We start from the raw sequence: 26,925 nt of genomic DNA, 5'->3' as shown, positions 1-26,925 counted from the left end.
TTGGGCACTGTTTAATTTTAATAATTGGTATATGTTAATTAAATTTAAAACATATATATTTAAAAAATTATATATAATATATAATTATATATATTTAATTATACAATATATATACATATATATAATATAATTTCATATATATATATTATATTTAAAATTAATTGACAGTATGTCATTTTATGTACATTTAATATATACATATGTACAATATATATTTACAATATATTAACAAATATATATTTTTTGTTTTTTAATCTTGTAAATCAGAATCGATAGTTACAGTCACAATTTTATGTATTAATATTTAATTGAATTTTAAATTCAACAAGACAATATGCTATTGTCCATTTATATTTACAATTTATTATTCTGCTTTTTAACCTTTTCCTGTACAGTTACAGATGTACGATTTTAACGAATGCGAGCTTCCCATTTGAAATTGCACAAGTATCACCAAATACGTCGCCATCGTGCCTATTAGCTAATAATAAAAGTTATTAATTAAGAAAATTTAATATTTGTCTGTGCACAAAAAAAATTATATCAAAAATTATTATAGTATGATAATAACTACGGATCATAAGAATATACCATAAGTAGTTTAAATACGAGAAACATAGTAAAAAATTTTATAATACCTTCATGCTCGGTAGCTATTACCGTACCATAATAATTTTTTATAAAATTTTCTCGTGTACGATATTTTATTCTCACCGAATGAAGAAAAGTGTTATCAAGCGTGAAATATCCATTAGCTGTAAACTGTATCTTGCGATGTAACAATTGAAGTGAAAATTGCTTGAGCTGCAACAGATCTGTGATAAATGAATATCATCCGTGAAAAAATTCCATTTAGCTTTATCGTTTACCTCTGATTTTGTCTCTTTGCCAACCGCGCAGCTTAAAAGACTATGCACCTCATTGCCTGTTTTTCCCATCTACAATAAATTTGTAGTGAAACAATGCCGAGCAATTTTGTAAAATATTCGGAATTTGATTTGCTAATAAAAATTAATTTCTTTTTTATTTTTCCATTAAAATAATCCAAAACGTAATACAAAATCAAGATTATTAGAAGAGACTGAAACTAGTTGACCAACTTTTCAGTTTTCAATTTTTAGAAAGCTAAGAGACTTATCGAAAACGAAATTCTATATCAGTTACTCGATATATTAGGCTATCAAATTATATTTTAATAATAGGTAAAAACTACATGTAGTTTTTATTGCAGTAACTATTATAAAAAATTAATGTTTTTCAAGCACATTCCTTATGTCAAATAGTGTAATGTTCTAAGGTCGTGCGGAATAAGTTTTATTTATAAATCCAATTAATCAACCTATTGCTACATAGTTAACTAGTCCTACTCTCTCCTATTATATTAATAATCTTACCTCGTTTAAGATCTTGGTAATTCTATTAGTGAGGAGAGAAATGGGATAAAGTAGAAATAATAACCAGATGATGGTATTACTGAGAGTCTCGTACTCTAAAATATCGTCTGTCATTAACAAAGGTGAGAGAAGGTAATAGCAGTTATATATGAGTGTCAGAAAGAGAAAACTGAGGCCGAACAGTACTGGTAGTGAATAAAAGTTCGACACGTCTTCAGAAATTTTGCAAAGATGACAGTGTATATCCCGTAGCTGTAGCAGCTGATGAACTGTAAAATTGCTGACCACCACACGACGCGTTTGATAGAAAGACTGAGGTTGAAAATCAGATGTGCTGACTCTGATGAAATTCTGTATCGCTTGATTCAAATCAGCAAAATTCGCTTGGATGACCGTGACCAATAGAAAGTACTGCATAAATAGCCAACCTACGTGAAATGTCGGAAGAATATCTGTCAGCCAGGAGATCGGGCCTGTTTGGAAGGCCAGGATCTCGGTGAACAGGAGAAGGATCAACAATAAAATCTTCAAGATGCAGACGATGATCAAACCACAAAAAATTCGCTGTCGTCGCAACGGACGATACAGATAATATAGACGATCCATTTCGTGTTCGACGTCTATTAATCGACTGACGATTCGTATCAAAGATTTCTGTTCGATACAGTAGCTTAACAAAATAGCGCAGATTACCAAGGAACCAAGTACAGTCTGCAGAATCTCAATGCCGGTAGTTAAATTCGTCTTGTTCTCATATGCCAGACCAATCCTATACGGTATTGACACGTAGTTCGAGGCGATCATCAGACTACTTAGCACAACATTATAAACAATCCCAAATTCAGAGTATTGAAATGTGTATGATATTCTCTTTTTATGCTTGACGATATGATAGGTGAAAGTGGCGAGACCGATGAGCTTGAAAAATATTATTAATAGCTTAAGCATACGAAATGAATGCTGATATGGCTCTAATTTTGTTTTGCTCACTCTTTGTTTATTTTTTTTCGCAGTTGCGTTCTCTTTATTTAAGTTTCTGAAGAAATTGGAAATCTTATTGGCATCCATGGAGATTGAATTCTCAACCGAATTGAAGACATGTTTGCAATCTTGACTATCTCGTTCCATAATTCAACTTAAAGTTAATATTTATACTTTTTTCCTCTATTACATCTCATCATACATGTATTCAGCATTATTTCATGATTGATTAAATATCTTCTGTATTTTAATTCGATCTGCTCGATATAATATTTTCTTTTACAAGACATTTGTGCATAAATTTTTTATTTATACACTTTAAGTTGTTTGTTAAAATGTTTCACGTATATTATAAATAAATAATTTAAAAAATCTCTACTTTATCGATATCTTTCCAGTTGTTCTTAATTCAAATTAATTGCAAGCGTTTGAACGTGATATACAATTACGTCTGATAAATCCATATGCACTCGAGTTTATGTTGCTCTTTGTTCTTATGAAATACTGAGCGTATGCAGCGATGCTTTCGCAAATGTCTTTCTTGTTAAGCATTATGTATGCAAAACATTATTAAATATTAAATTTGAAAAAGTCATAAACGTATAATAAAGAACATAAAGTCGATATTTCAGCTCTATATCAGCCGACACGGATCCTGTGATGAAAATAACCGATTGTTGGCGCGTATGTTACGTGCAGTGACATCCACTGGAATATTAACTGCCTGTATATATATGACATGATATGTGAGCACGATAAGAATACAAATACGTTCTCCATATTTTCTCCGTAGTATTAGATTATCGCACTAATTAATGACTTATGAAAATATTTTTCACTCAATTACATTATGTAATCAACAATGTCATTATGTAATTATCATTTAGTATAGTTCTAACATGTAAAAAATTTCAACATTATACTTAATTTCTTTTCCGCTGTAAAAAGTTTCCATTAAAATGATAAACTCATGTACGTTATTTATATGCACGTTTTATTGCTACATGAAATATTTCTTTTGCTGTCAAGTAAAACTTTACCTCACGATTTATCAATCAAATCTCTAAAACAAAAACAGATGTAAAATCTTTACATTCTTTTTCCTACATTTTAAATCTTGATATATTTTTTACAGATTTGATGACTAAATCGTGAATTGAAGTTTTCTTTCATAATAAAAAAATATTTTATGCAGTGGCAAAATATGCGTAAAAATATGATTTTATCATTTTAATGGTAACTTTAAAGCGGAAATAATTAGTTTAATGTTAAAATATTTTTACACAATATCTATTAAAATTTATATTAAATGACAATTTAAGTTTCAATAAATCTTTCAAACATTACCTGTTTATAATTTTTATTGTTAATTTACTCTATAAGTCTTCAAAAAAATTAAATATCTATAATGTATTTGTTAAAATTAATTATTATCTTTCATTAATTTTAAATTAATATCTCTAATAAAGAGAAAAACTAATTTTATATATATATACGTATATGACTAAAATAGGTTGTAAAAAAGTTATTAAATAAAAATGTCACTAATCAACTTTTATGCGCGTGCGTGCGTAAAATTTGAAGTATAAATATGAACACATTCTTTATTTTAATTTACTTTGCAGAAATTGTACGTATTTCTCAGTGTTGCGCATTATTGCATAACAATTTACGTTGCTTAAACTTTGCAATATACATATTAGAATATGTAAAAATATCCATAATAAATTAAGATATAATGTAAAACAATATTATATACAGTCTAACACTCATTTAATTATATTACTCTAACACATTTTTATTAGAGCTTACGTATTGCGTTTCATATATATTTTTATTATAAAAAACGTGAATTAGCTCTTCGGTCAAAATGCGACATCAATTTTTCAAACATATCTAATGAGACACTAATTATCATTTTCGCATAATATAATGTAATAAAATAACATAATATAATTGGATTTAATCTTTGGTATAATTATCTTTTCGTTAAGATATCGTAATTATCACTATTTAGTCAACTATTCTGTGATTATTAAATATATATTTTGACTATAATTTAATCTAAATTTAGCATATAAATAAAATATTTGTTTTATATTTGTTTTGAACTCTGTTTTGTCTCAATTTGTTTTGAACCTCTACAGAATTGTCGTCTACCGAATTGTAAAATCTCACTCGGTCTCGAAAAACAAATTACTTCACTGAAAGTACTCGCTTCTATAAACGAAAACAAGAATCTCGTCAACTATGTGATTACGAACGTATAAGAACGCGAGCGACGCATAGTTAAGAGTCATTGAATTACGAATTTACGGTTTAATAAAAACAAATTTGAAGCTCTCGCTCGCGCTCTTTCTCTTCCCCCTCCCCCTCCTTTCTCTACTCTCATTCTTATGCTTCTAATAAAGCATACTTTAATATATTTCTTTTAATTCAATTAATTACCATTAACTGTCGTAAGAAATGCGCAAAACATAAACAAAATGTGCTCAACGCCATAATGTCTCTGCTACAATAGTTTATTTTGATTATTGACAAGAACATTTCGATACAAAAATTACATCGTCAATAACTTCTTGATATTTTCTTGAATATATTGGATATGTAACTATTAATTACAAAATAAGGTTTAATACTTACCAATCATTAAATGTTTACAGTAATTGCCACATGTCGCCCATAATAAGTGTGATATTAGAAAATTGTTTGTTAACTTATCTAATTTGTACAATTTCGATACTGTTTTACAAATATTTTATAATTTTATTGTAATAGCAACGATTTTAATTAAGACAATAATAATTCAATTATATAAAATAAAAGAATGACAATATTTTACGAACAATTGTACTTGTCATATCATATTTATCATATCAGGGATATTTTTAAAGAAACATTGACATACAATAATATATATTTTTATCTTAAAAATGCGATAAATATAAGTAATGTTGCTTTTCTATTTAATATAGAGAACTAAAAGACGACAAAGCTGAAAAATTTGCATTAAAAACAAAATGTAAGTGCCAAAAATTATATCTGTATCATTGAGCTATGATTCTTATGCAATATGGTATTCATTCTGTTAACATCAATTATAATTAATTAAATAAGTAAGTTTCGTGTGACAGTAATATTGTTATGTGCTCTTTACAATTTCTTTCATGGCACTGGCTGAATATATGGATTAGTATTTCGATACATGACAGTATTACGCTACTGTCAGATAAAAATACTATGATTCATCTAATATTATTCACTACCAGCCATTTTTATTCGATAATATCTGACAGTGAATATATTTACTCGATATTGTCCAATTGGTGATTACAGATATTGCATCATGTAAGTGTATCGCGATCATATAATATAAATATTTGCTCATAAATTTATGAAATAAAATATAACACAACTTATTCAAAAGAGAACTTAAATTTCATGTGCACAAAAGTGATATCGATCGCATTCAGAATTATCTTAAAATACTTTTATAATTCGTACTTCTTCACTCGGTAATATTATTACCAGAATTATTGTAACAACCGTTATTTGCACTGTTTGTATGTGTAAGAGTTAATTTCTGTTTTATACTTTCATTACTTACATAATTGATATGAGTTTATTAAATATATTTAATTTGTTATTTATATGTAATGTAGATATAAAAAATAAATATACTTAATAAACTCATGTTTATATAACTGAAATAAAGTTTAATTATCCAGTAAAATTTAAATAATGCTTATCACATAGTTGTGCATGTAAATATTATATCATATGTTATAGGTCAGTACTGTTCAGGATTTGTAGTTTTGAAATTAAAATTAAAAAATTTTAAAGTTAAATGTATCGGTATTTATTCTTATTGTCATTTCTACTCCTAATTTCATAGTTGTTTTATAGCATGCAATCCTTATTTTCAGGAACTAATCTGAGATTGTTAAAAGTTCTTAACATATATCATTCATTGTTTAAAAGTACATTATATATTATATATATTATAATTTATATTATATTATAAAATACTATTATTAACACATATAATTATTTTTAAAAATATGTGAACATATATAGGCTGTGCTTTGGCGCTCAGTGTTTGTAAATGTAAAGATAAGCATCATTTCGCCCTTATTTAATATTTGATGAATAATAAGGATAAACCAAAGCAATGTCAGAATAGTAACCATAATATTATATACAAATAAAATTCTATTATATTAAAAAATAAATATATATATATATATTTTTTTTTATGTATATAAATTTATTACAATGTAGATCTAAACAAAACAGAATAAAATTTAATAGTATTAATTATATTTAATCTGCTAATAATTTCTCGCATTATCCATTAGAGATTGCGAATGATACATCTAAAGAATTTTTAACGATCTTGAGACTAATCGTCCCTGAGACTGCTATCATACACTATAAGAAAATAACTATAAAATGAGAAATAAGAATAGTAATAGGCATGAATACTGATACATTTTAATTTGAAATTCAAGTGATAAAAGCTATAAATAAAAGATAGCATGCTAGTTACATTTCGTTAAATAAATTAAATTTTACCATTATCTCCTATTAAATTTTACCAAATTTTATCATTATCTCTGTAATTATATTAATAGAATTCATCTATAAGAATGCATTATTAAACAATAATTTGTTTACACATGAAACACAGAAAAAGGATAATAAAAAATCGTATCAACTATAATATCAGTTTATGAATGCGCCCGATACTTTAACTGTAATGTTCTTTTTTTAGTACCGTAACGATATACAAGACAAGAACATAAGCAAAAGTTTACATTATCAGATAAAAAAGTTTACATATGTTACTTGGCTGTTTCATCTTTAGGACTCTCATTTCTAGTAGGCACTTCTGCTTCTACTTTCTTTTCAGCGGTTGATTCTGACTCTGTATTTGTCTCTGCTTGTGCTACTGATTCGGTTTCTGCATTTGGTTCCAACAGAGGTTCTGTTTCCGGTTCTTGTTCGCATTGTGCTTTTTTCCCTGATGGTTCCACTACTGATTCTGCTTTAGTCGTTGTATTCGTTTCCAGTTGATTACTACTATTATCTGCAGGTAAGTCTTCTGATATACCCTTTTCTATATACATTAATATTTAAAATAAATATATATCTCAGGATACATTTTTTAATTTGAATATATAATTTATAATAATTTTAAAACTTAACTAAACAGAGAGAAGAGTCAAAGAATCTATCAAAGTAAGATCTTAGTACTTAATATTTTTCTGAAGTAGCTTTATATACATTTTCAAACTGCATACCATTATTTTCAATCTTAGAATGGAATTCACAGATCGATCTTATTCAAGATCAATCTTAAGTATGATCTTGAGACGTCAAAACTGTTATTTCATTCGTTAAGTAAAGTCTTAAGTATGCTCGTGATTAGACGAGATTAAATTTAAGATTGGTCTATGAATTCCATCCTTAATATGCAAATAAAAACTAAAATAGTACATTATGTAACAAGGGCGTAAAGTCGGCCTTTTGTGTACGAATGCAGGGAGTGGACGCACGAACCATAAGCAAGAAACTTGTAAATTTAATGCTCACTATTCATTAAATGTACAATAATTAACCAAAATTACCTGAATTTCCTCCTTGTGATGTTAAAGCAGGATCAGACATCAATGAAAACACCTTCTCCTCAGACATGTCTTTTGTTAAGTTTTTAAAATGGACCACTTGAGCATTAAATGATTGCCAAAATGATTGACCCTCAGGTATAGTAAACATAGCCTGTATATATTTTTATTTGATAAGTTTTAACAAAAGAAATAAATAGAAATAATTATAATTATAATTTTTATATAATATATTACCTTATATTTATTATATATATGTTCAGCTTTTTGTCTAATTAGCTCTGCTTTTTGTTGAAAAATAGTCTATAAATAATATATATTTTGTAACAGAATAAAAATTAGTAGAGTAAAAAATTAATAATATATTGAATATTTTACAAGCATTCAATATATTATAATACAATACAGACTTATGCATGCCCATTTTATACTTACCCTTTCTTCGTCATTTAATTTCCACTCTCCTAAGTTCCCAATATATCGTCGTAGCTATAAAATAAAAAAAGCGATTAGTAAAATAAAATTTTTGCAATATTATAAATTGTTTGTAAAAAATTTAGGGTTGGAAAAATTATTTTTTAAAAGTAATTTTTTTACTTTTTAAAAATTTAGGGTTGGAAAAATTACTTTTTATCTCTACAATTATCATTACTTGAAGTCATTAATTCGTTACTTTTAAACAAGATTTAATTAAACAACAAATCTACTCTGATGTTTTTCAATATTATTTTGTAAAATTATTATTTTAGAATATTATTTTGTGTCGCGTAAATTCGCAAGAACACAAAAAATTCAAAGAAAAAGATATTAAAATGTTCAAAATACAAATTAAAGAAGTTTTTATATATAAATAGGATAAAATTTATATTTTTTGCACTTTGCACTAAAGCTTGCGTTGAAAAATATTAATATAACAATTTTTAATTCAAAATTGTTCTTAAAACATAGAAAACTAAACTAAAAATACACACACACATACACTTAACAAAAACCATGTCTCAACAAGTTCAAACATGTAAAAACAAAAAATGTAAATTACTGTAAGCTGAATTTATTATTGTAACTAAAGAAATGTAACGTTACTGATAATTATAGAAAAAACACCATTTATTATAAAAAAATAACTATAACGAGCAATACGTTACTTCCTAATCCTAAAAAATCAATGTAGTACTTACTCTTTTCACTGTTTCAACAATATGAGGATGTTTCTTTAGCATTAAAGGATCAATTGCAAGAGTCAAGATATTATCCATTGCTTGTAAGCATTGATCTGTATTAGCTCGCTCCAGTCCAAGATTAGTTTTTATTTGAGCATCTAATTGTAAAAGTTGAGCCTCTATACGAAGCCACCTAATAAATTATATAGACGTGTAAATCCTTAATGAATCCTAAGATAAACACTCTGACAAGGTGTGTAGCAGAAGATTTCATACCTCAGTTTAAATGTTTTGAAACGATTAACAGAACCATCTTTTGTCAAAGGTTGTTTTTCATCTTCTGGGACGGGAACATTAAAGTCTAGAGAATCTTTCACTTGGTCTGGCAAAATTTCACCGGTTTCTAATTGTAATTTGAGTTTCATAGCATTCCTAGCAGTTTGCCAATCCCATTGTGATCGAGCTTGTTCATTTTCGAATGATTTTGGCCTGTCTGTATCCAGCTTAATGCCTACATATTCTCCGGCAAATGTACGAACTAAAACAACTCTGTTTGGTGTATCAGAAGATGTACTACTCGATACTATAGTCCCATCGAGTATCAATCCTTCATTATTTCTTTCTGTAAATTAGATACATATATGTAAACAATATTCTTCAAAAATAAGATGTAACTAATTTAAGAGATTAGAAAAAGTAAAAAAAAAACTACACAAATGCCTACTTTCAATAGCAGCTCTTTTTTTATGTGTCACATTTGGCGTTACATTTATTTGATGCTCATTAGAATCTTCATTTTTCGCTTTACGACCTCGACCAGAATGTTCTAAACAGAAATAATATTTACATATAATCGTATTATGTTAGTATGTTAGTATCTTAAACATAAATGCATAAAAATAACCGACTTTTTTTACAAATTAGCTTTGATGAATTTAATTATCGTTTTCCCTCAAGATAAATTAAGTATAGATAATTAAAAGAGAATTCAATAGAAAAAACTATTATTTAAAAAGTAGGGATGTAAACATATAAACAGTATTTGTAAAAAGAATATTATGAGGTTTTATTAATTAAAGATTATACTGGAGATACATTTACAGATAAAAATTTAGTTTTTTGTATGCGAATCAATGACAGCTGTTCCAACAGAACTAATCTTTTTAATTCTTTTGTAGATAAATTCCGAGTTTCATTGGGTTCCTTAAGCCTTGAATATTTTTCAGATATTTCTGATGGAGAAGTCTGGGTTTCTTCATCCACCATTAAATGTGATATTGATGTAAGTCTCTTTACTGTGCTCCTACCTTTAAATATTAGTTGTTATCAGGGCAATCGATTTTTAATTTTGCAACATGAATAATGGCATGTTGTGCGACATTGATAGTAAATAACTACATTTTACAGTCAGAATTAACATTTTAACTCAATGCAATTATTAGAAACTCATTGTGCATCAAATTGTAAATAAAAGATAAAAAAGTCGATTATTTTATAATTTATTATTCAAATATTTTTTACCTATAAAGTTGTAGAATAAGTTAGATTCTCTGAAAAATGTATGCCATTATGAAGATCGTTATAAATGCAAATTCTTATTACCTGTATTGGTTTCGGTCTCGTCAGAACTTGAAAAATCTGCAAAACGTTTTGGTTTAATCTTGCGCCCGCTACGACTAACCACCTCTTTAGGAGACTCCTCGCCTTGTGAATCTAAAGCAGCTTCTTGTTTTGATGTATCATTAGAGGCTTTTCCTCTCCCACGTTTTTTCTTCACTTCAGGAGTGTCTTGCTAATTGTTTAATAAACGTTTAGTATTAAAGTATTTAATTACACTCAAATAAATATATGTATATAGAAATGTAAGGAACAATCGCTCAAACTATCTAAACTTTAAAAACGTTTGTTGGCAGTTCCTTAAATTCCTCTTGGAGTACATTTATCAATAACTGTTCTCGTATACAGTATTGTAAAACATGTTAGTACTCCAAAGCATTACTGGTAAATAACAAGAGACAAATAATACTTACCGGGGTATTGGTGGCAGTGAGAGCTTTTCTCTTAACAGGTTTCTTTTTTTCTCCTTCATCAATTATCAAGGAACCAGTTTCCATGTCACTATCTGTAGCACTGACCGTTGGTAATTCTGCTGCTTCAGCACCTTTAAATAAAGTATAATTAATATAATAACTGTGATTCTTTCAAAAAGATAATATTCAATCTATTAAAACTTTGTAAACTAATACTTTTAATAGCAGCAATATCTGCCAGAGGCTTGTTTCGATCGTTTTTAAGTTCTTGTTCAAGTTGCTGTATGCCTTCGTGAAAGAACTTCCGTCGATTAGGTTTGCCATATTTTTCCTTATTTTCAGCATAAGTGTATAATTCGTCAACTTTGCAAACAGCCCTGTGAGATTTGAATATTATAATATATTCAAAAACATAAGTATTCTATATTGAATGTTCCTTAGGGGAACTAGAATTATAGAATGACCAGTTGGTAATACTACTCACGTTTCTCCTGTACCATAAAAATAAACGCTGTACTTGGCATTCTTGGAGTTAGGATCATTGACTTTTTCAATCTGCAAACAGATGACAATATACGAAACAAGTGAAGCAACACCTAACAAATTTTAATATGACAAACAGAACTCAAGTGTACACATTCCTCCTCTTACTCCTCTATCAAGGAAGAAATGTACATTAACGATACACACTTTGAGATATAATCTCAAGTTTATACACACACACACACACACACACACACACACACACACACACACAAAAGACACATATGTACGATTATATAGTACAAAAATTATAAAATATATTGATGAAAGCAAGACTAGCGCATTAGCGTGATCGATGACGTGCCACTTGGTAGATTATCGTCGTGACGCGTTGCCGCGGCATCCTGCGTCACGGAATCCCGCGCTTTTCTCGCACCTACGCGAGCACCGCACGGTCCTCCAAAACTACGCAGCCGCGCGCAACGCATGCCGATCCTGCATCCACAATCTTTGAATAATTTACGTCATCGCATCTCGCAACGTCTCAATAGGTCGTTCGTCGAGGACACAACGCGATTATACCGCGTATCCGGAGCACAGTATCGACCATTATCGGGACGATGTGTTGTTTGTTGTTACATGGTATAGGGTATCCCGATGCAAGCTTACGCTTACCTTCGCTGGCCATGGCGGATAACCTCGAACTTTCGCAAACACCTTGTCACCGGCGACAAATCTCTTCAGCAGTTTCACCATAATTACGGGCGAGCCGCTATCGCGGTAATCACCTGCGTCGTTGTACGTTCCTATATGTTCCAAATACTTGTGCTAACGATGTGGCGTAGTTAATGCCGACGACACATCGGACAAAACACCGCAACAACCGCCATTTGCACGACGAATACCGAAAACACGCAGCGGAGATACGACGCTCGGTTCTGATTGGTCGCGGCACCGGCGAATGATGAATCTACCCGCGCAAAGTCGAGCGAATGTAATTGATCGGAGTAGCTGAACACGTGAATGCTGATTGGTCGTGTGCGCGTCACAACTGACTAATCGGTTTCCCGTTAACGGTCGCGGCAACTTCGACCAACTCCAAGTAATTTTAATAATCGATCGATTCAACCGACAGAATAGCTTGAGGTAGAATTTTTTTGCTAATATTTCATTACCTCTTATTTTTTTCTGTATGTTAAATAACAAAAAATTAATAATTTCATCCATATTAATAAAATATTACAGATATCGGTTGAAAAGATAACCGTCGGCTAAATTAATTGAATTAAGGCGATTTTGGGTGATCGTTTGGTACATGTACCAAAGTGTACCAATATGTACCAGAGCGTTTTCGGGTGTTTGGTACTTTTTGGTTAAGGCGTGGCTAACCATTTTGGTACATTTCTGGTTGATACCAGCTATACCTTGCAACGAAGTAAGGTAGTTTTTTCCAAATCTGCGGTATGAGAAAAGAGAAAAGAACCAGTCCGTTTTAGCGTTCATAGTGGTACATGATAGTGGTACATCGTACCAAGATAAGCTCCACCCCTACCAATATCAACCTTGGTACATGTACCAAACGATCGCCAAAAATTGCCTTTAATTGGAGTATATCGAAATTGAATTATAAGGCCGGATCTACAATAGGTGTAGTAATATAGTTTATCCGAATTTATCACGACGAAATTTCTAACAAAAAAATTCGTTGTTTTCAATCTTTCTTTCCGTGCGCGTCTACGAGAAAAAATTTAATAATTCTATTCATGTTAACAAGGATTTTATAATTATAAGCTAATCGGAGCTTAATTGAGGTCACCCTTTGCAATCGTTTCGCGAGCTCTCGGAACTCTCAAAACGTCGCGCGATGCGAGTGACGACCTTACGATGAGCAACCGCCAGCCGCCAGCCGCGCCGCGCCGTCCGACCAGCAATGCATTTGCGAACGCGCGTTCAGGACGCGACTCAATGGACACGGGCTGCCTGTCAAATATACCAGTGTATTCACGCGACGCTCGTAGCTGCAAATGCGCTCGGCGGCGTTCTGAGGGGACTTTGAGATGTCGCGCTGTACGGCGATCGCAATAACGCGCGTGAACCACATCGAGAACTTCCACGGGGACTTCCGCCAAGGACAAAAGCACGTAAGTGGTGTGCCGCTTCGTTTATAATGTACGTCGTTTCGTGCGACCGCTCTTTCTCCCTTTCTTTCTTTCTCTTCCCGTTTTCCATCTCCGCGGATTTCCCGCGGAACACGCGTGCGGAAGGAGTCCCGTGACGCACCCCTTGGAGCGCAACGCGCATTTACATATCTCCCCCGCGCCGTCGTTAAACGCGGAACGTCGTCCCCTCCGTTGATATCCCGAGTCGCGATCATCTCCCGGCCGCTCAATATCGCGTCCGCCTGACCGCGTAAGGGACTCCGATTAATTGGTCGTGTCACAAATGAGATCTCGCATTACTTTCTGCTCGTTTGCGTCACACGACGGTGACGGGAACCGCTTGAATTACGCTCGCGTGAGAATTATTTATCGCGTGTAAATAATTGAATATATATATATATATATATATATATATATATATATATATATATAAAAGATTTGTTTGATTTGTTGTGTACATGTTGCAAAAAACAGTTTGTGTGTGTGTGTGTGTGTGTGTGTGTTCATTGAGCATATATGCGTCATATGTATATTCGCATTGATAAAAGTTGAAAAAAATTAGTTGATTTTGCGTAATGCTATTAACATAAGTTATTGAACATCTGACACGTAGACAGATGCCAGTCGAAGTAACAAAAAAAGTATACTCCACATAAGAATATACTTTAAGAATATATACTTGACAACTTTGTCAAATGGAAATCCAAGTGGTATGAAAATTTCATTGTCTTTATAGATCACAGACAAATATCTACTATTTTTCATATAATTGTCTTTTGTCATTAAAAGTAAAAATGCAAATAAGAAAAAAGCTGTAATACTTTTTGTTTAGTTTTATTTTTTATTAGTATTTTTTACTTTCTATTTTGTTATATATACAACAAGCAGATAAAGTCATATAATTCTTATATATATAAATTTATATAATTTTTTAAAAATATGAATGTGTATATAATTAATGAGGAGCAACTGGGAGTCAGCACTATAAGTGCGCAAAATTCTTATTTTTCTTTGTTTAGTGTAATACTTTCCTCTATGTTGCACATAGACATTTTCTCACATTGTTAAAAGTAAAAATACAGATAAGAAAAAAAGTTGTAATATAAAAAAACTGTAATATATTTTTTTTTTGTTTAATCTGCTTATTCATCATTTTTTTGCATTATATATGACGATCAGATGAACTCAGAATCTCAACGGGGACGTTGTGTATTACTGCGATGAAAGATGCCAATTCTTAAGAAGCTCTGGTTCTGTTGAAGTGGTTTTGGTTCAAGAGGCCTGCTAAAGCACAATGAGAGTCATTGTATCAGTCACGCTGATTGCACTGCTATGTGGCATAAGCTTGATCCCCATCAATGCCATAGAAATTAGAAAATGTGCTAGCAGAAAGAAAAATGTTGAAAATCTTTCACCCAAGCAGAATTCAGCAGGAATACCCGAAAATACATCTAATGTAGGTCTTGCAATAATAAATTTATAATTTACAATTTAATTTATAATTAAAATAATTTCTTAAAACTTATAATTTTTAATAAACTGATGTTGATTTTGTTTGAATAGAATCATACAATTATTCTAGAGTTATGTAAAACTTACTTAAAAAACAGCTATATCTTTGTTACATTACAATCATTACTTTACAGTAATATTTGAAACAAAATATACATCTAATTTTCAGATAAAAGATGAAGATGTCAAATTTGAGATGTGTAATAATTTCTGTCATGCCTTATGGAAAGAAGATAAAACTGCAAATGGCACTGAAATTACTATTTTGTCTCAAGGTATATATCGTATGGGGATTTATTAAACATCTATTCAGATGCTTGAAATATAATTATTTGATTTGAACTAGGTTGTTGGAAACAGTCTGGTGAACAAAAATGTGAAAATACAGAATGTATCGCACTCCAGAGATTTACAAAGGCTTTAAACAATACGAAATTTTGTTGTTGTCACGGAGATTTCTGCAATCTCAATATTACAAGTTCCAATCTTACCGATTCGGATAACAAAATATCTAACACTCTTTCCTCGCAAAAAAATCGACCAAGTAAGATAATAACAGCATTAATCATCATATAGCAAAAGAAGTTATTATGCTTATTTTTACGACTTATATTCACAAAAATTATAAGAAAAAAAAAACATTTTTTAATTTATAATATTTTAATATTTTTCAGCTACAGAATATCTTGAACAGTCACACTCTGAAGGCTGGTTCCTTATTATAATAATTGTCTTAGCATGTACAATGCTACTATTATGTACTATAGCAATGAATATATACAGAACGTATCATAACAATATTTTAATGAGATTAGGAAAGCCTTTATCTTATAATGATCAGTTCATGGATAGCACAGCATTAAGAACTGGTACTTACACAGTTGACCACTTGAAACTTACAAATATTGTAGGTATGTTCTTATTTGTACAAGTATTTAATACAATTGATCGAGGATTTTATGTAATACTGCAATTAATAATTATTCAATTTTATTTATTATAATCATTATAATCACAGGTCAAGGACGATATGGATCGGTTTGGCAAGGCAGTATGGGAGATCAAGATGTTGCAGTTAAGATATATCCATCGCACTACCGCAATTATTTTCAAAATGAAAGAGATACTTATTGTCTACCTTTTATGGAGCACCCATCATTATTAAACTATTATGGTTGGCATTTTTTATTTTAAAACAAATATTAAAAGGGACGATAATAAAACGAAAATGTTTTCTTTTTAAAAATTGGAATGCTCAATATCAATATAAAATTTAATTTATATTCTGTTTTAGGTGTGGACGAAAGAATAAGCATGGAAAATAGTATTGAATATCTTTTGGTACTCAGTTTTGCTCCTGGTGGTAGTTTAACGGAATTCTTACGAACGCACACTGTTGATTGGAACACATTCTGCAAAATGAGTCTTTCGATAGTTAAGGGACTTGCTTATTTGCATACGGATATACGCAAAGGAGGTACATATTGCATTATTTACTCAAAAAGTACAAAAATATTCTTTATAAATGTTTTTTTATTAATTATAATTGGTCATTTTAGTATTAATATTTATATAAGTATTATAATTTCCAGACAAGTTCAAACCATGTATTGCACATAGAGATATAAATTCAAGGAACATATTAATTAAAACTGATGGTACTTGCTGTATTTGCGATTTGGGATTGGCAGTTCAAATCTCTGGATCTAAGTATTACTCTAATGGAGAGGAGCAGCATGCCGAACTAAAATCAATTAATGATGTTAGTATTTAAATATCTAAAATCATATCTTCTACAATTCAGTCTTTATTAAAATTTGTTACACTAGGTGGGCACACTGAGATACATGGCGCCAGAAGTATTGGACGGTGCTGTTAATTTACGGGATTGTGAGAGTTCTTTAAAACAGATAGATGTTTATGCAATGGGTTTAGTTCTTTGGGAACTGGTTACAAGATGTTCTGATATTTATATTCCTGGGTCAGACGTGCCGCAATATAAACAGCCATATGAGAGCGAAATAGGTTTGTGAAATACATAAAACATTTTTTTTAACAACGTTGAAAATCCATTGTTTTGATACTATTATTACATTTTATATTTATGAAATATTTTTATTTATTTTTTAGGACTTTATCCAACGTTTGAGCAGATGCAGGTCTTAGTATCACGTAATAAAGCCAGACCACTTTTAGAGGGTAACTTAGTAGATAGACCAGGAGTGCGTTTAATTAAGGAAACTATAGAAGATTGCTGGGACGCTGATGCTGAAGCCCGTTTAACTGCTTTGTGTATAGAAGAACGGCTTTCAGAACTGCAGTCTCATCGTGGTAATACATTTATCAATATTCAACAAACTATATTATTTTTACATTTTTTAAATGAGAAAAACAAATTGTAGTGATGATGCACTTTACCGACGGAAGTCCAATGGTGAATTCTCACTGCACCTTAGTGCCTTCAACAACAAACAGTCTTTATAGTGAATCCTCGCATCATGACAATGTACATGTTGTTCAACTTGCATTGAATATGGTGCAAGATAGTAATACTAATGATGGTGCAATAGCTGAAAACTTAGTTACATTATCACCATCTGACAGCGTTGCTCATGAACACAGTTGTAAGTAATTATTATTAGTAATTAGTATTTATATAAAGTAAGTGATGTGCAACCTACGATTCGCGAATCACATGCTCATAAATTGTAACCACAGGTTACACATCATACACATAGTGTTCAGTAATTCGATAATAATGTAACAATGCTCATGCATTATAAACTTGTATCTATGGAATTTTTCGATTCAGTTTAGTCCGCTCTATCTCTACGCAGTATTATACTTAATGTCAGACACCTATATATAGTGCATTATACTCATTTTTACTATCGAAATTGACATTATTGCGGCCCGGAAGATTTTGCTTATTTCTGAAAATAATCCTCAGTTTAAAAATGATTGCACATCACTAAATTGTAAGCAACTGATATCTATGTATTTATTTTATACTATTTCTATAATGTTATTTTTCAATAATTCTTGATAATCTGTTTGTGTTTCAGTCAAAAATTCGAACGAAGTAGCGACATATAATCATACTCAAACCCTTCAGCCGTACCAAGGCAGAAATCCGTGTATGGAAAGAAATTTAATGTTACAATCGGATTCATTGGAAGACTTAGGCTGTAACGGTAATGTTCTCGTCGATAAATCACTGAAGCATTTATGTAACGATCAATACAAAACTGGTACAGAGGCACAAGGATTAGTTTCGCACGATTACTTAAGTCAACATACTACGCAATTAACGCAACTTAGACCAGCAACGCCTATACCATACGTTCAAAATGTCATTTCCGATGAAGGATCATCTTCGTACGGTAAGAGAAAGCAGACGAATATACAGGACACATCTCTTCAAGAGAGCCCACGAAAAAGATTATTTGCTTGGCCCAATTTGAAGAAATTACTGGTTAACAAGAAAATGTATCCGTACAGCAGATACCAAATAGATAGAGAAGATTCTAAGTCAAATTTGTTATCGAAGCAAAATATTCAGATTAAAACTGTAGAGACAAATGTAACGATCTCGCCTGGAGGAAAATATGTAAATGGCATTATTGGTAAGACTTCTACTTCGGCGATGCCGGTAGAGAAGAATGACAAGCATACCGCACAAATGGGGAAACAGAAGCAATATGAAAGTGATAACACAGCATCCAACGCGCGTCCTTCCACTTTGCCGCTCGTAAATTTAAGAAACAAGAAGAGAGAAAATAATTTAAGCAGGCAAGAAAGCATAGATAAATTTAATGAAATCTTCAATGTGGGCTCGAACGTAAATAACGCGTTGAAGGACCCGCATATGAGAATAAAAACACCTGGTGATTTGCCACCATCTGTTAGGAAAATTCGTGGTCGTGCGCAATCAACAGCGCGATTTTCGCTTTACGATGATCGCATGATGTGCAATATCCTGAATGAGGAGGACGATCAAAGTGACAAGGCCATTTGGAATTCTGTGCCATTTGGTATGGATCTCGGTGATAGCGATGGGAAACATTCACCAACGAAACTTGGTACCAAAAATGTTACGTGCTTTTAATCAGATATTAATGTATTTGTAAAGTCTTTATGTCTATAATATAGTAAAAAAAAAGAGGATTGCTGTACGGTATCCTAAGCTTCAATTTGTGTACAGAATTTGTGTATAAGAATAAGTAAGATTTTATACTCAATGCAAAATATATTATTATACAATTTAGATATTAAACAGTGAAATTAACAAAAATTAGGAATATATTCGGAAGTTCATACTATTCAATTGATTTGTCATGTTATACTTTGTGCGTAATGAATGCTTTTGATGAAGTAGCCGATTAAGTATGACAAGTGCACATAATAATAATAATAATAATAATAATAATAATAATAATAATAATAATAATAATGATAATAATGATAAATAGAAAATAAAAAATCAAATTGACATAATCTATACGCGCTGAATTATAAGAGATGAGTTTATCATAAAACTGCTTTCATATATGCTATTTGTGAGTTATCTTCTTTGTATTCTCAATGTTCTTTTAAAAATGATTTAATAGAACTGATGAATTCATTGTAATTGATAAACATGGACAATCAATATTAACATTTGCATCACATTATAAGATATTATTAACATCTTGATGTATAATTATCTTTTACTTTTTCACAGCATTTAAAAGACATAATCTCTGTGTAATGTAAAACAATCTCTTAATGTCAATATTTATAGAATATTCTCCATCTGATATTATTAGCTCAAAGACTTATATAAAATTATGGACGAAAGTATGTAAAAGTTAATTCTTTTATTATCTCAATTTTGTATGCTCTCTCTCTCTCTCTTCATGAGAGGAGACTGTATTTACTTCTTCTATACATATACAATATAAATACATATAAAGTATGTTTAAGTTTTAAACAGATCGTGTGCAACAAGTTTGTTCATTAATATGCAACGATATTTATCAGATATATGGATCTACTAATTAATTCAAAGCCATGAATATTAATATAGGTAATTGTAATTATAAACTAGAAATAGTAAAAAGATATATTTGAGCACAAAGTATAATTGTATCGAGTTATATGAAAATTATTTTTCCTGATCCTGTGAGATTGTAAATATTTGTAGCATAAAAAAAGATTAATCAACTGCGTTAAACATACTTTTGTTACGTTATGTTATGTTGAAGATATTCGTAAATTTTTATGTTATACATTTTATAATTCTTTATCATGCGATATGTTATTATTGACAAAATTAAAATGGATATGATTATACAATTCATAATAAAGTCTTCTACCAATAATTTTTGTTCTTTCATTTAAACTAAGTAAACATATATATTAATGGAATATTTATAAAACAAATAATTAAATTTTTCTAAGACTGTTTGATGAAACAAAATGTTTTTTATGGATATGACAAGTATATTGTCTATTATAAAATTTTTCAATCCTTTTTTTTAGTCTTTTACAGACATAAATTAATCCATTAGTTTCCAACTTTTTTCTATATCTTGTTCGAAAACCTTAAAATATTAAAAAAAATACATTGATAAAAATTGAGAAAAGATTACTGTTCTATAAATAAGATGGAAGGAAATAAATTAATATTTCTTTTATGTAATATATTTACATTGTATCTATTACAACTAAATTTTTTTTTCGTTAAAATTAAATATATGTCTTAACATTTAGAAAGTATCCTAATAAATTATAAATGATTGTAATTAATATATTTTGTTACTAATATATATATATTAATCGACTTAATTAAATTACATCGATGTATATCACATTAGAAAGGAACCTGAGGAAATTTCACAATTATATGCATTCATATTTTAAATCTGTTTTATGCAAATGTGCATAATCGTCTTCTATAAATGTGCAATACCACATATACATGATATAAATTCAAATAATTGATTTGATATAAAAATTCACTCACCGATTGCTGTCGCTGCTCCTGCTGCTGATGCTGCTACTGCTACTGCGCTACATTCCTTTTCCGGTTTGCGCACGTCAAGACACACTGAACATAAGTAAATCAATTCGCTCCCAGAGTTTTGTATCTCTGTATGATTGCGCGACGACTAGTAAAGTTTCATTATTGGCACTCGCGATATTCTACCGAACGTATCCTCTTCGAGTAAACACTTTGCTCGAACGTGCACGCAAACACTTCACTTGAAACCGAAAGCAAACGCACGATGCCGCGCTTTACACATGAATACGACCTCTGCTACGTACGATCTCACATGGCTCGCGTATCGTTTGCTAGCACGACGGCACTCTCAACACAACACCGCACAATTCAATTTTTGCGCACGCGAGACACGCACGGAGTCAACGGAACGTTTGACCGGCCGCCGCCGCCGTCGGCACTGGAATGGCATACGTGACTGGAGACTGGAGCGCGGCGGAGCAACATAGCGGCAGCGGCGCGCCGCGCCTGCGCACGCCGCGCCGCTGCCGCCACGTTGCCCGCGCCACCTAAAACTTAGCTAAAACGATGCGATAACCCACGATAACCGCTCTCAGACTCAGATTCCTTTCTGATCAAATTATTATCAAGTTATCATATAAGTTATAATATATATCAAGTTATTATACATATATATAATTTTATTTTACATATATATACATATATAATTTTTTTATTCAATTCATGCCTATTTTCTCAAATGCACATTGCCACGTTATGTCACTGGAAACCACTAGAAACTGATTACGTTTTTGGCAACGTGATCGACAGGGCAGACGCCGCCGTGATTTATGCCGAATTGTATAAAATTGAATTAAACATCATAAATATTTGAAAAAAAAGTTAATAATTATGACTATCGTAGCTCATTTAAGTCGCAACGTCAATTTAAGTCGACTGTCGAAAATACGGCCATATATTTACAAAGTAAGATTCCTAACCTTTACTATATTCTTAGATTATAAGTATTTTAATCACTTTTGCACGATGTATTTGTTAATAACGCAGAAATTTCAGTACTGTAACGTAATTTTTCTAGCAAAATGTACGATTATTGGCGTCGTACGCCAAATTTGCTGAGCACAAACCATTGGAGAAGATCAGAAACATCGGTATATCGGCTCACATTGATTCTGGAAAAACGACTTTAACTGAACGTATCCTGTATTACACCGGCAGAATATCCGAGATGCACGAGGTGAGTCTAAAACTTACACGTGCACGGGTCATATAGGTAAACTATAATTGGCGGAATTCTTTAATAAAATGGATAAGAGATATGTATGTTGCGATTCTTTCTCATTGCTAGGTAAAGGGAAAAGATAACGTGGGTGCAACTATGGACAGTATGGAATTGGAAAGGCAAAGAGGCATTACTATTCAATCTGCTGCCACATATACATTATGGAAAGATCATAACATCAACATCATTGATACGCCTGGTCACGTGGATTTTACAGTGGAAGTTGAAAGAGCTTTGCGCGTTTTGGATGGTGCTATTCTTGTCCTCTGCGCCGTGGGTGGCGTTCAGTCGCAGACTCTGACTGTGAATCGACAGATGAAGAGATACAGCGTTCCCTGCTTGGCATTCATTAATAAGCTGGATAGAATGGGTGCAAATCCAAAGAGAGTTCTACAACAGATGAGGAGCAAGCTGCATCATAACGCTGCATTCATACAGTTACCAATCGGTCTCGAGAGTAATACAAAGGGCATAGTAGATTTAGTTACTCAAAAAGCAATTTATTTTGAAGGGAATTTTGGGGAAGTTGTTAGGGAGGATGAAATCCCAAAGGATATGAATGCAGGTATTCACGTACAATAATAAGTTTCTCAATGACACATTTGCATTCTTAAGTTTTTATGAATATATAAAGTTACTAAACTAGTATTGTGTGTCGATTAGAGGTAAATGAAAGAAGGCAAGAATTAATCGAGCACTTGAGCAATGCAGACGATACGTTTGGTGATTTGTATTTAAATGAAACAAAAATAACTGAGAAAGATATTATGGACGCCATACGCAGGAGTTGCTTAAAAAGAAAGTTTACACCTGTGCTAGTTGGCACTGCATTGAAAAATAAGGGAGTTCAGCCATTATTAGATGCAGTAATAAGTTATTTACCGAATCCGGGAGAAGTAGAGAATTATGCTCTTCAACCAAAATCCGAGTAACTTTTTTATATCAATACATAATAATTTAATATACATATATGCCATATGTATTTAAACACATATTTTATTTCACTTTAGGGGTGAATATGATAAAATTTTATTAGATTCTAATCGAGATGACAATAAACCTTTTGTTGGATTGGCATTCAAGTTGGAGGCTGGTAAATTTGGTCAATTAACATATTTTCGTTGTTACCAGGGAATGTTAAGAAAATCGGAAACCATATATAACACAAGAACACGAAAAAAGGTAATTATATGTGTGTGTGTGTGTGTGTGTGTGCGTGCACATAATATTTTCTTATAATATTCATTAGTAAAATATATTTTTAAAAATGCCATAATATTTTTTTCAGGTACGGATACAAAAATTAGTTCGACTTCATGCAAATCAAATGGAAGATGTTACAGAAGTTTATGCGGGAGATATTTTTGCTTTATTTGGTGTAGACTGTGCATCTGGTGATACTTTTGTTAACGAATCCAAACTAGATCTGGCGATGGAATCTATTTACGTTCCCGATTCTGTGGTATCTATGTCTATACAACCAAAAAATACAAAAGATCGAGATAATTTTGCTAAAGGTATTGGCCGATTTACAAAGGAAGATCCAACTTTGCGTTTTCACTACGATGTCGATAACAAGGTAACATTGTTTATTATTCTTAGCAAATATTTCGTGAGATTTATATTTTTTTTTAACTTTTCTTCAGGAAAGCATAATTTCTGGTATGGGCGAATTGCATTTGGAAATTTATGCGCAAAGATTAGAACGTGAATATAATTGCCCAGTTATTCTTGGAAAACCAAAAGTTTCTTTCCGTGAGACTTTATGTAGACCTTGTGAATTTGATTATCTTCATAAGAAACAGTCTGGCGGTGCTGGCCAATATGCGCGCGTGATTGGATTTATGGAGGTATAAATTGTTAGAGTAGATTTTTATCATTAATATTTATCGACATTACATATCGCATTGTGATGCTTTTTTCCTATTTCTCTCAATATGTCGTTTACTAAGAAAAAGTTGTGCTTTAGCCTTTGCCACCCGAGAGAAATACAACTATCGAATTTTCGGATGAAACTATAGGAACCAATGTACCAAAACAATTTATTCCGGGCGTAGAGAGAGGTTTCAAGGAAATGTGCGTAAAAGGGTTGCTTAGTGGTCACAAGATCGCTGGTGTTAAATTTAGAATACTTGATGGCATGCATCATTGTGTAGACTCGTCGGAACTTGCCTTCTTTCTAGCTGCACAAGGAGCTGTGAAGGATGTTTTTGAATATGGTAGCTGGCAAATTTTAGAACCAATTATGTTGGTCGAAGTAGTGGGCCCACAGGAATATCAGGTATGTTATATACATACATACACTATGTGTATGTTCCATTCCCCTAGCGAGTTTATGTAGGATATTCTATTTTATATATATATAAAACATTGCCTATGCAATATATAATTTAGCACTTTGTTACTATTATTATTATTATTATGTACTTTAATTTTTTTAATGATTCTTTACGCGTTTTATTTAGGGTTTGGTATTGGGACAAATTAACAAGAGAAAAGGACTGATAAACTCGACGGAAGTAATAGATGAATGGTTCACGATTGTTGCCGAAGTGCCGCTTAATGAAATGTTCGGTTACTCCGCTGAACTGAGATCAAGCACGCAAGGTAAAGGAGAGTTTACGATGGAGTATTCGAGGTATAGCCCTTGCTTACCAGAAGTGCAGGAACAACTTATTAGACAATATCAAGAATCGCGGGGAATAGTAGTCGAAAAATCTCAGAAATATAAAAACTAATTATAGAAAATAAGTACTTTTTGTTTCTTTTTTAGTGAAGAATTACGCGATATTATCATGAATGTTGTAAGTGCGTTATAATAATATACGCATTGTTTATATATTTAATACATTCGACGTAAACTGATAATTATTTACTAGTAAAAATAATTATTGATTAATAATAAATAGACAGAAATAAAATGTGTATACTTTTATAGTATGTACAAATGCATCAAATGAGTTGTAAATATTGTTTCGTATCTGAAAATATGATATAAAATATAAAATAAATATCTAGAAAGTAATTTTTATCTGCAGACATATACTCGTCGAAAAATAATTGCATCTACCTTTAGATATTATTTATTTTTAATCTTTAATCATAAATATATTTTCATATTTCTAACAACTATTAAAGAGCAATCAAAATAACTAATTTGTTATTTTAAAAAAGTCAAATTTATAATGATGCATTTTCAATGATTTTTATTTCAATACGCAAATGTGATTGAATTAATTTATTCTCCCATTTTATCTCTTTTTTTTTTAGAGATATAAGTGTTGTTTGTTAATTATATGTACAAGTAAAAGATGCTTGGAATGTGCTTTATCTTAACTTTTAATTTTCTTCCCTGCAACGCGCTTGTTTAAATTAATTTGAAAATTCAATATTGCATTTAAAAATTATGCATTGGAAAACGACAGGATGACCGCTCTCAGGTTCCTCTCTGTCATGAATTAGAGATCAGAATTCGACCAATCGAAACTAAGCGGGCAAAGATCGATTTAAGTCGTTTGTATGGTCGAAATCTAATATCCGCAATTTTCGCGATTCTCGATTTTCCTCTCGGTTGTCATGGCGACGGACGGCTCGCCGACAGTCGCCCGTCCAGATGGTGCGACGGTCGCGCGCGGAACGCGACGCGAGCCGACGCTGCCGACGACGACGCCGTGTGTCGAATCGCGGCGGCGACGATCACAGACGATCAGTAGCGGCACTGACATTCGGGGGAGTGGTCGACTCGCGTGTCGCACCCGTATACTCCCCTCTGTCGCGTTCCTCGTAGCACGAACGGATCCGGAGCGCGCGTCTCGCGCGCGCGCGAGTGCTACGCCAGGGAGGCTGCCGCCGTCGCCGTCGCCGTCATCGCCCGTTCCTCCGGTTACGGCCGCTGGTGCGTCGCCGAAGCCGCGTCGCGTGCTGCGGAACCCGCGCCGCGTGTGCCCCCGTGCCCGAAAAATGTAATATGGCGATGGTTGCGTCGAACATGAGCGGCCACATACAGAAGCAGCTCACCAGGAGCCTCGAGCGGATCCTGGAGGAGGCGCACCTGAGCGGCGAGCTCAAGCTGAGCGGCCGTAAACTTAAAGACTTCCCGAAGGTCGGGAAGGCCGGCGCGGCCAAGTACAATCTCCAGGACACCGTGATCGCCGGTGAGTTTATACCTTGTTTACTTTCTTCCCGGGCTTTTTCCCGGAGTTGCAGTTCTTTTGTTTTTTTTTCCGATTTTTTCCCCCCGCCGAGGATGGTCGCTCTCGAAACGCGAGTGAGAACCAGGGATCATTGATCGAG

At 32.0% G+C, this 26,925-nt stretch overlaps 5 protein-coding genes across 12 annotated transcripts in view; 3 read left to right on the top strand and 2 right to left on the bottom strand.

Annotated features, from left to right (window-relative positions):
* Nucleotides 1-190: 190 nt before the first annotated feature.
* LOC105838745 (putative gustatory receptor 28a) lies at nucleotides 191-3,801 on the bottom strand. 2 transcript variants are annotated; one of them, XM_012684514.3, is made up of 4 exons: nucleotides 1,395-3,801; nucleotides 870-938; nucleotides 715-804; nucleotides 191-481 (listed from the first exon to the last, which is right to left on the bottom strand). In XM_012684514.3, the coding sequence occupies exons 1-4, from the start codon at nucleotides 2,520-2,522 to the stop codon at nucleotides 377-379; spliced, it is 1,392 nt and encodes a 463-aa protein (XP_012539968.2). In that variant the 5' UTR covers nucleotides 2,523-3,801; the 3' UTR covers nucleotides 191-376. The 2 variants fall into 2 exon arrangements, with proteins under 2 accessions (XP_012539968.2, XP_028046915.2); XM_028191114.2 differs by having other exon boundaries at nucleotides 191-804.
* Nucleotides 3,802-4,881: 1,080 nt separating this feature from the next.
* Nucleotides 4,882-12,604, bottom strand: LOC105838749 (PC4 and SFRS1-interacting protein). Of its 2 annotated transcripts, none has more exons than XM_012684528.3 (12): nucleotides 12,351-12,604; nucleotides 11,677-11,747; nucleotides 11,409-11,569; nucleotides 11,193-11,323; nucleotides 10,765-10,954; nucleotides 9,887-9,988; nucleotides 9,439-9,784; nucleotides 9,181-9,355; nucleotides 8,438-8,491; nucleotides 8,240-8,305; nucleotides 8,006-8,156; nucleotides 4,882-7,494 (listed from the first exon to the last, which is right to left on the bottom strand). In XM_012684528.3, the coding sequence occupies exons 1-12, from the start codon at nucleotides 12,429-12,431 to the stop codon at nucleotides 7,220-7,222; spliced, it is 1,803 nt and encodes a 600-aa protein (XP_012539982.1). In that variant the 5' UTR covers nucleotides 12,432-12,604; the 3' UTR covers nucleotides 4,882-7,219. The 2 variants fall into 2 exon arrangements, with proteins under 2 accessions (XP_012539982.1, XP_028046922.1); XM_028191121.2 differs by lacking the exon at nucleotides 12,351-12,604 and adding an exon at nucleotides 12,040-12,339.
* Nucleotides 12,605-13,602: 998 nt separating this feature from the next.
* On the top strand, nucleotides 13,603-20,709 carry LOC105830272 (bone morphogenetic protein receptor type-2). Of its 3 annotated transcripts, none has more exons than XM_036284087.1 (12): nucleotides 13,603-13,816; nucleotides 15,014-15,290; nucleotides 15,516-15,621; nucleotides 15,693-15,890; nucleotides 16,021-16,257; nucleotides 16,365-16,520; nucleotides 16,641-16,823; nucleotides 16,939-17,108; nucleotides 17,176-17,371; nucleotides 17,477-17,677; nucleotides 17,749-17,970; nucleotides 18,412-19,454. In XM_036284087.1, exons 2-12 carry the CDS (start codon nucleotides 15,129-15,131, stop codon nucleotides 19,452-19,454), a joined length of 2,874 nt encoding a protein of 957 aa, XP_036139980.1. In that variant the 5' UTR covers nucleotides 13,603-13,816; nucleotides 15,014-15,128. The 3 variants fall into 3 exon arrangements, with proteins under 3 accessions (XP_036139980.1, XP_036139981.1, XP_012524946.2); XM_036284088.1 differs by having other exon boundaries at nucleotides 13,603-13,844; XM_012669492.3 differs by lacking the exon at nucleotides 13,603-13,816 and having other exon boundaries at nucleotides 15,129-15,290; nucleotides 18,412-20,709.
* A 1,233-nt stretch (nucleotides 20,710-21,942) lies between these two features.
* On the top strand, nucleotides 21,943-25,657 carry LOC105836076 (elongation factor G, mitochondrial). Of its 2 annotated transcripts, XR_004962435.1 has the most exons (10): nucleotides 21,943-22,316; nucleotides 22,429-22,587; nucleotides 22,699-23,197; nucleotides 23,296-23,560; nucleotides 23,643-23,814; nucleotides 23,921-24,211; nucleotides 24,279-24,482; nucleotides 24,602-24,708; nucleotides 24,816-24,913; nucleotides 25,098-25,125. XR_004962435.1 is itself a non-coding variant. In XM_012679858.3 (9 exons), exons 1-9 carry the CDS (start codon nucleotides 22,242-22,244, stop codon nucleotides 25,368-25,370), a joined length of 2,250 nt encoding a protein of 749 aa, XP_012535312.1. In that variant the 5' UTR covers nucleotides 21,946-22,241; the 3' UTR covers nucleotides 25,371-25,657. The 2 variants fall into 2 exon arrangements, 1 of the variants encoding a protein (XP_012535312.1); XM_012679858.3 differs by having other exon boundaries at nucleotides 21,946-22,316; nucleotides 24,602-24,913; nucleotides 25,098-25,657.
* Nucleotides 25,658-25,820: 163 nt separating this feature from the next.
* LOC105836074 (leucine-rich repeat and calponin homology domain-containing protein) overlaps nucleotides 25,821-26,925 on the top strand; it is a 45,144-nt gene continuing 44,039 nt past the window's right edge. For 2 of the 3 annotated variants that reach the window (XM_012679856.3, XM_036283795.1), the window contains exon 1: nucleotides 25,821-26,786. In XM_012679856.3, the coding sequence (XP_012535310.1) occupies nucleotides 26,600-26,786 (187 nt within the window). In that variant the 5' untranslated portion in view covers nucleotides 25,821-26,599. The remainder of the gene's footprint in view (nucleotides 26,787-26,925) is intronic. The other variant, XM_012679855.3, reaches the window with a different exon arrangement.

The sequence above is a fragment of the Monomorium pharaonis genome, chromosome 3 (genome assembly GCF_013373865.1).
Source record: "Monomorium pharaonis isolate MP-MQ-018 chromosome 3, ASM1337386v2, whole genome shotgun sequence".
In the NCBI taxonomy this organism is placed as follows: Eukaryota; Metazoa; Arthropoda; class Insecta; order Hymenoptera; family Formicidae; genus Monomorium; species Monomorium pharaonis.
Note: the sequence above shows the minus strand (reverse complement) of the source record. Positions and strands in the feature narration are given on the sequence as shown.

Bases quoted from the DNA above. Each gene is read 5' to 3' on its own strand.
- LOC105830272 (XM_012669492.3), top strand. From the start codon at position 15,129: ATGAGAGTCATTGTATCAGTCACGCTGATTGCACTGCTATGTGGCATA. The intron at 17,372-17,476 runs GTTTGTGAAATA...TTTATTTTTTAG, and splicing joins GCCATATGAGAGCGAAATAG to GACTTTATCCAACGTTTGAG. The intron at 17,971-18,411 runs GTAAGTAATTAT...TTTGTGTTTCAG, and splicing joins CGTTGCTCATGAACACAGTT to TCAAAAATTCGAACGAAGTA.
- LOC105838745 (XM_028191114.2), bottom strand. From the start codon at position 2,522: ATGGAACGAGATAGTCAAGATTGCAAACATGTCTTCAATTCGGTTGAG. The intron at 939-1,394 runs GTAAGATTATTA...AATTTATTGTAG, and splicing joins TTACCAAGATCTTAAACGAG to ATGGGAAAAACAGGCAATGA. The intron at 805-869 runs GTAAACGATAAA...GATCTGTTGCAG, and splicing joins GCAAAGAGACAAAATCAGAG to CTCAAGCAATTTTCACTTCA.
- LOC105838749 (XM_012684528.3), bottom strand. From the start codon at position 12,431: ATGGTGAAACTGCTGAAGAGATTTGTCGCCGGTGACAAGGTGTTTGCG. The intron at 11,748-12,350 runs GTAAGCGTAAGC...ATCTGTTTGCAG, and splicing joins ATCCGCCATGGCCAGCGAAG to ATTGAAAAAGTCAATGATCC. The intron at 9,989-10,764 runs GTAATAAGAATT...ATTTCTGTTTAG, and splicing joins CGAGACCGAAACCAATACAG to AACATTCTGGTCGAGGTCGT.
- LOC105836076 (XM_012679858.3), top strand. From the start codon at position 22,242: ATGACTATCGTAGCTCATTTAAGTCGCAACGTCAATTTAAGTCGACTG. The intron at 23,561-23,642 runs GTAACTTTTTTA...ATTTCACTTTAG, and splicing joins GCTCTTCAACCAAAATCCGA to GGGTGAATATGATAAAATTT. The intron at 23,815-23,920 runs GTAATTATATGT...TATTTTTTTCAG, and splicing joins ACACAAGAACACGAAAAAAG to GTACGGATACAAAAATTAGT.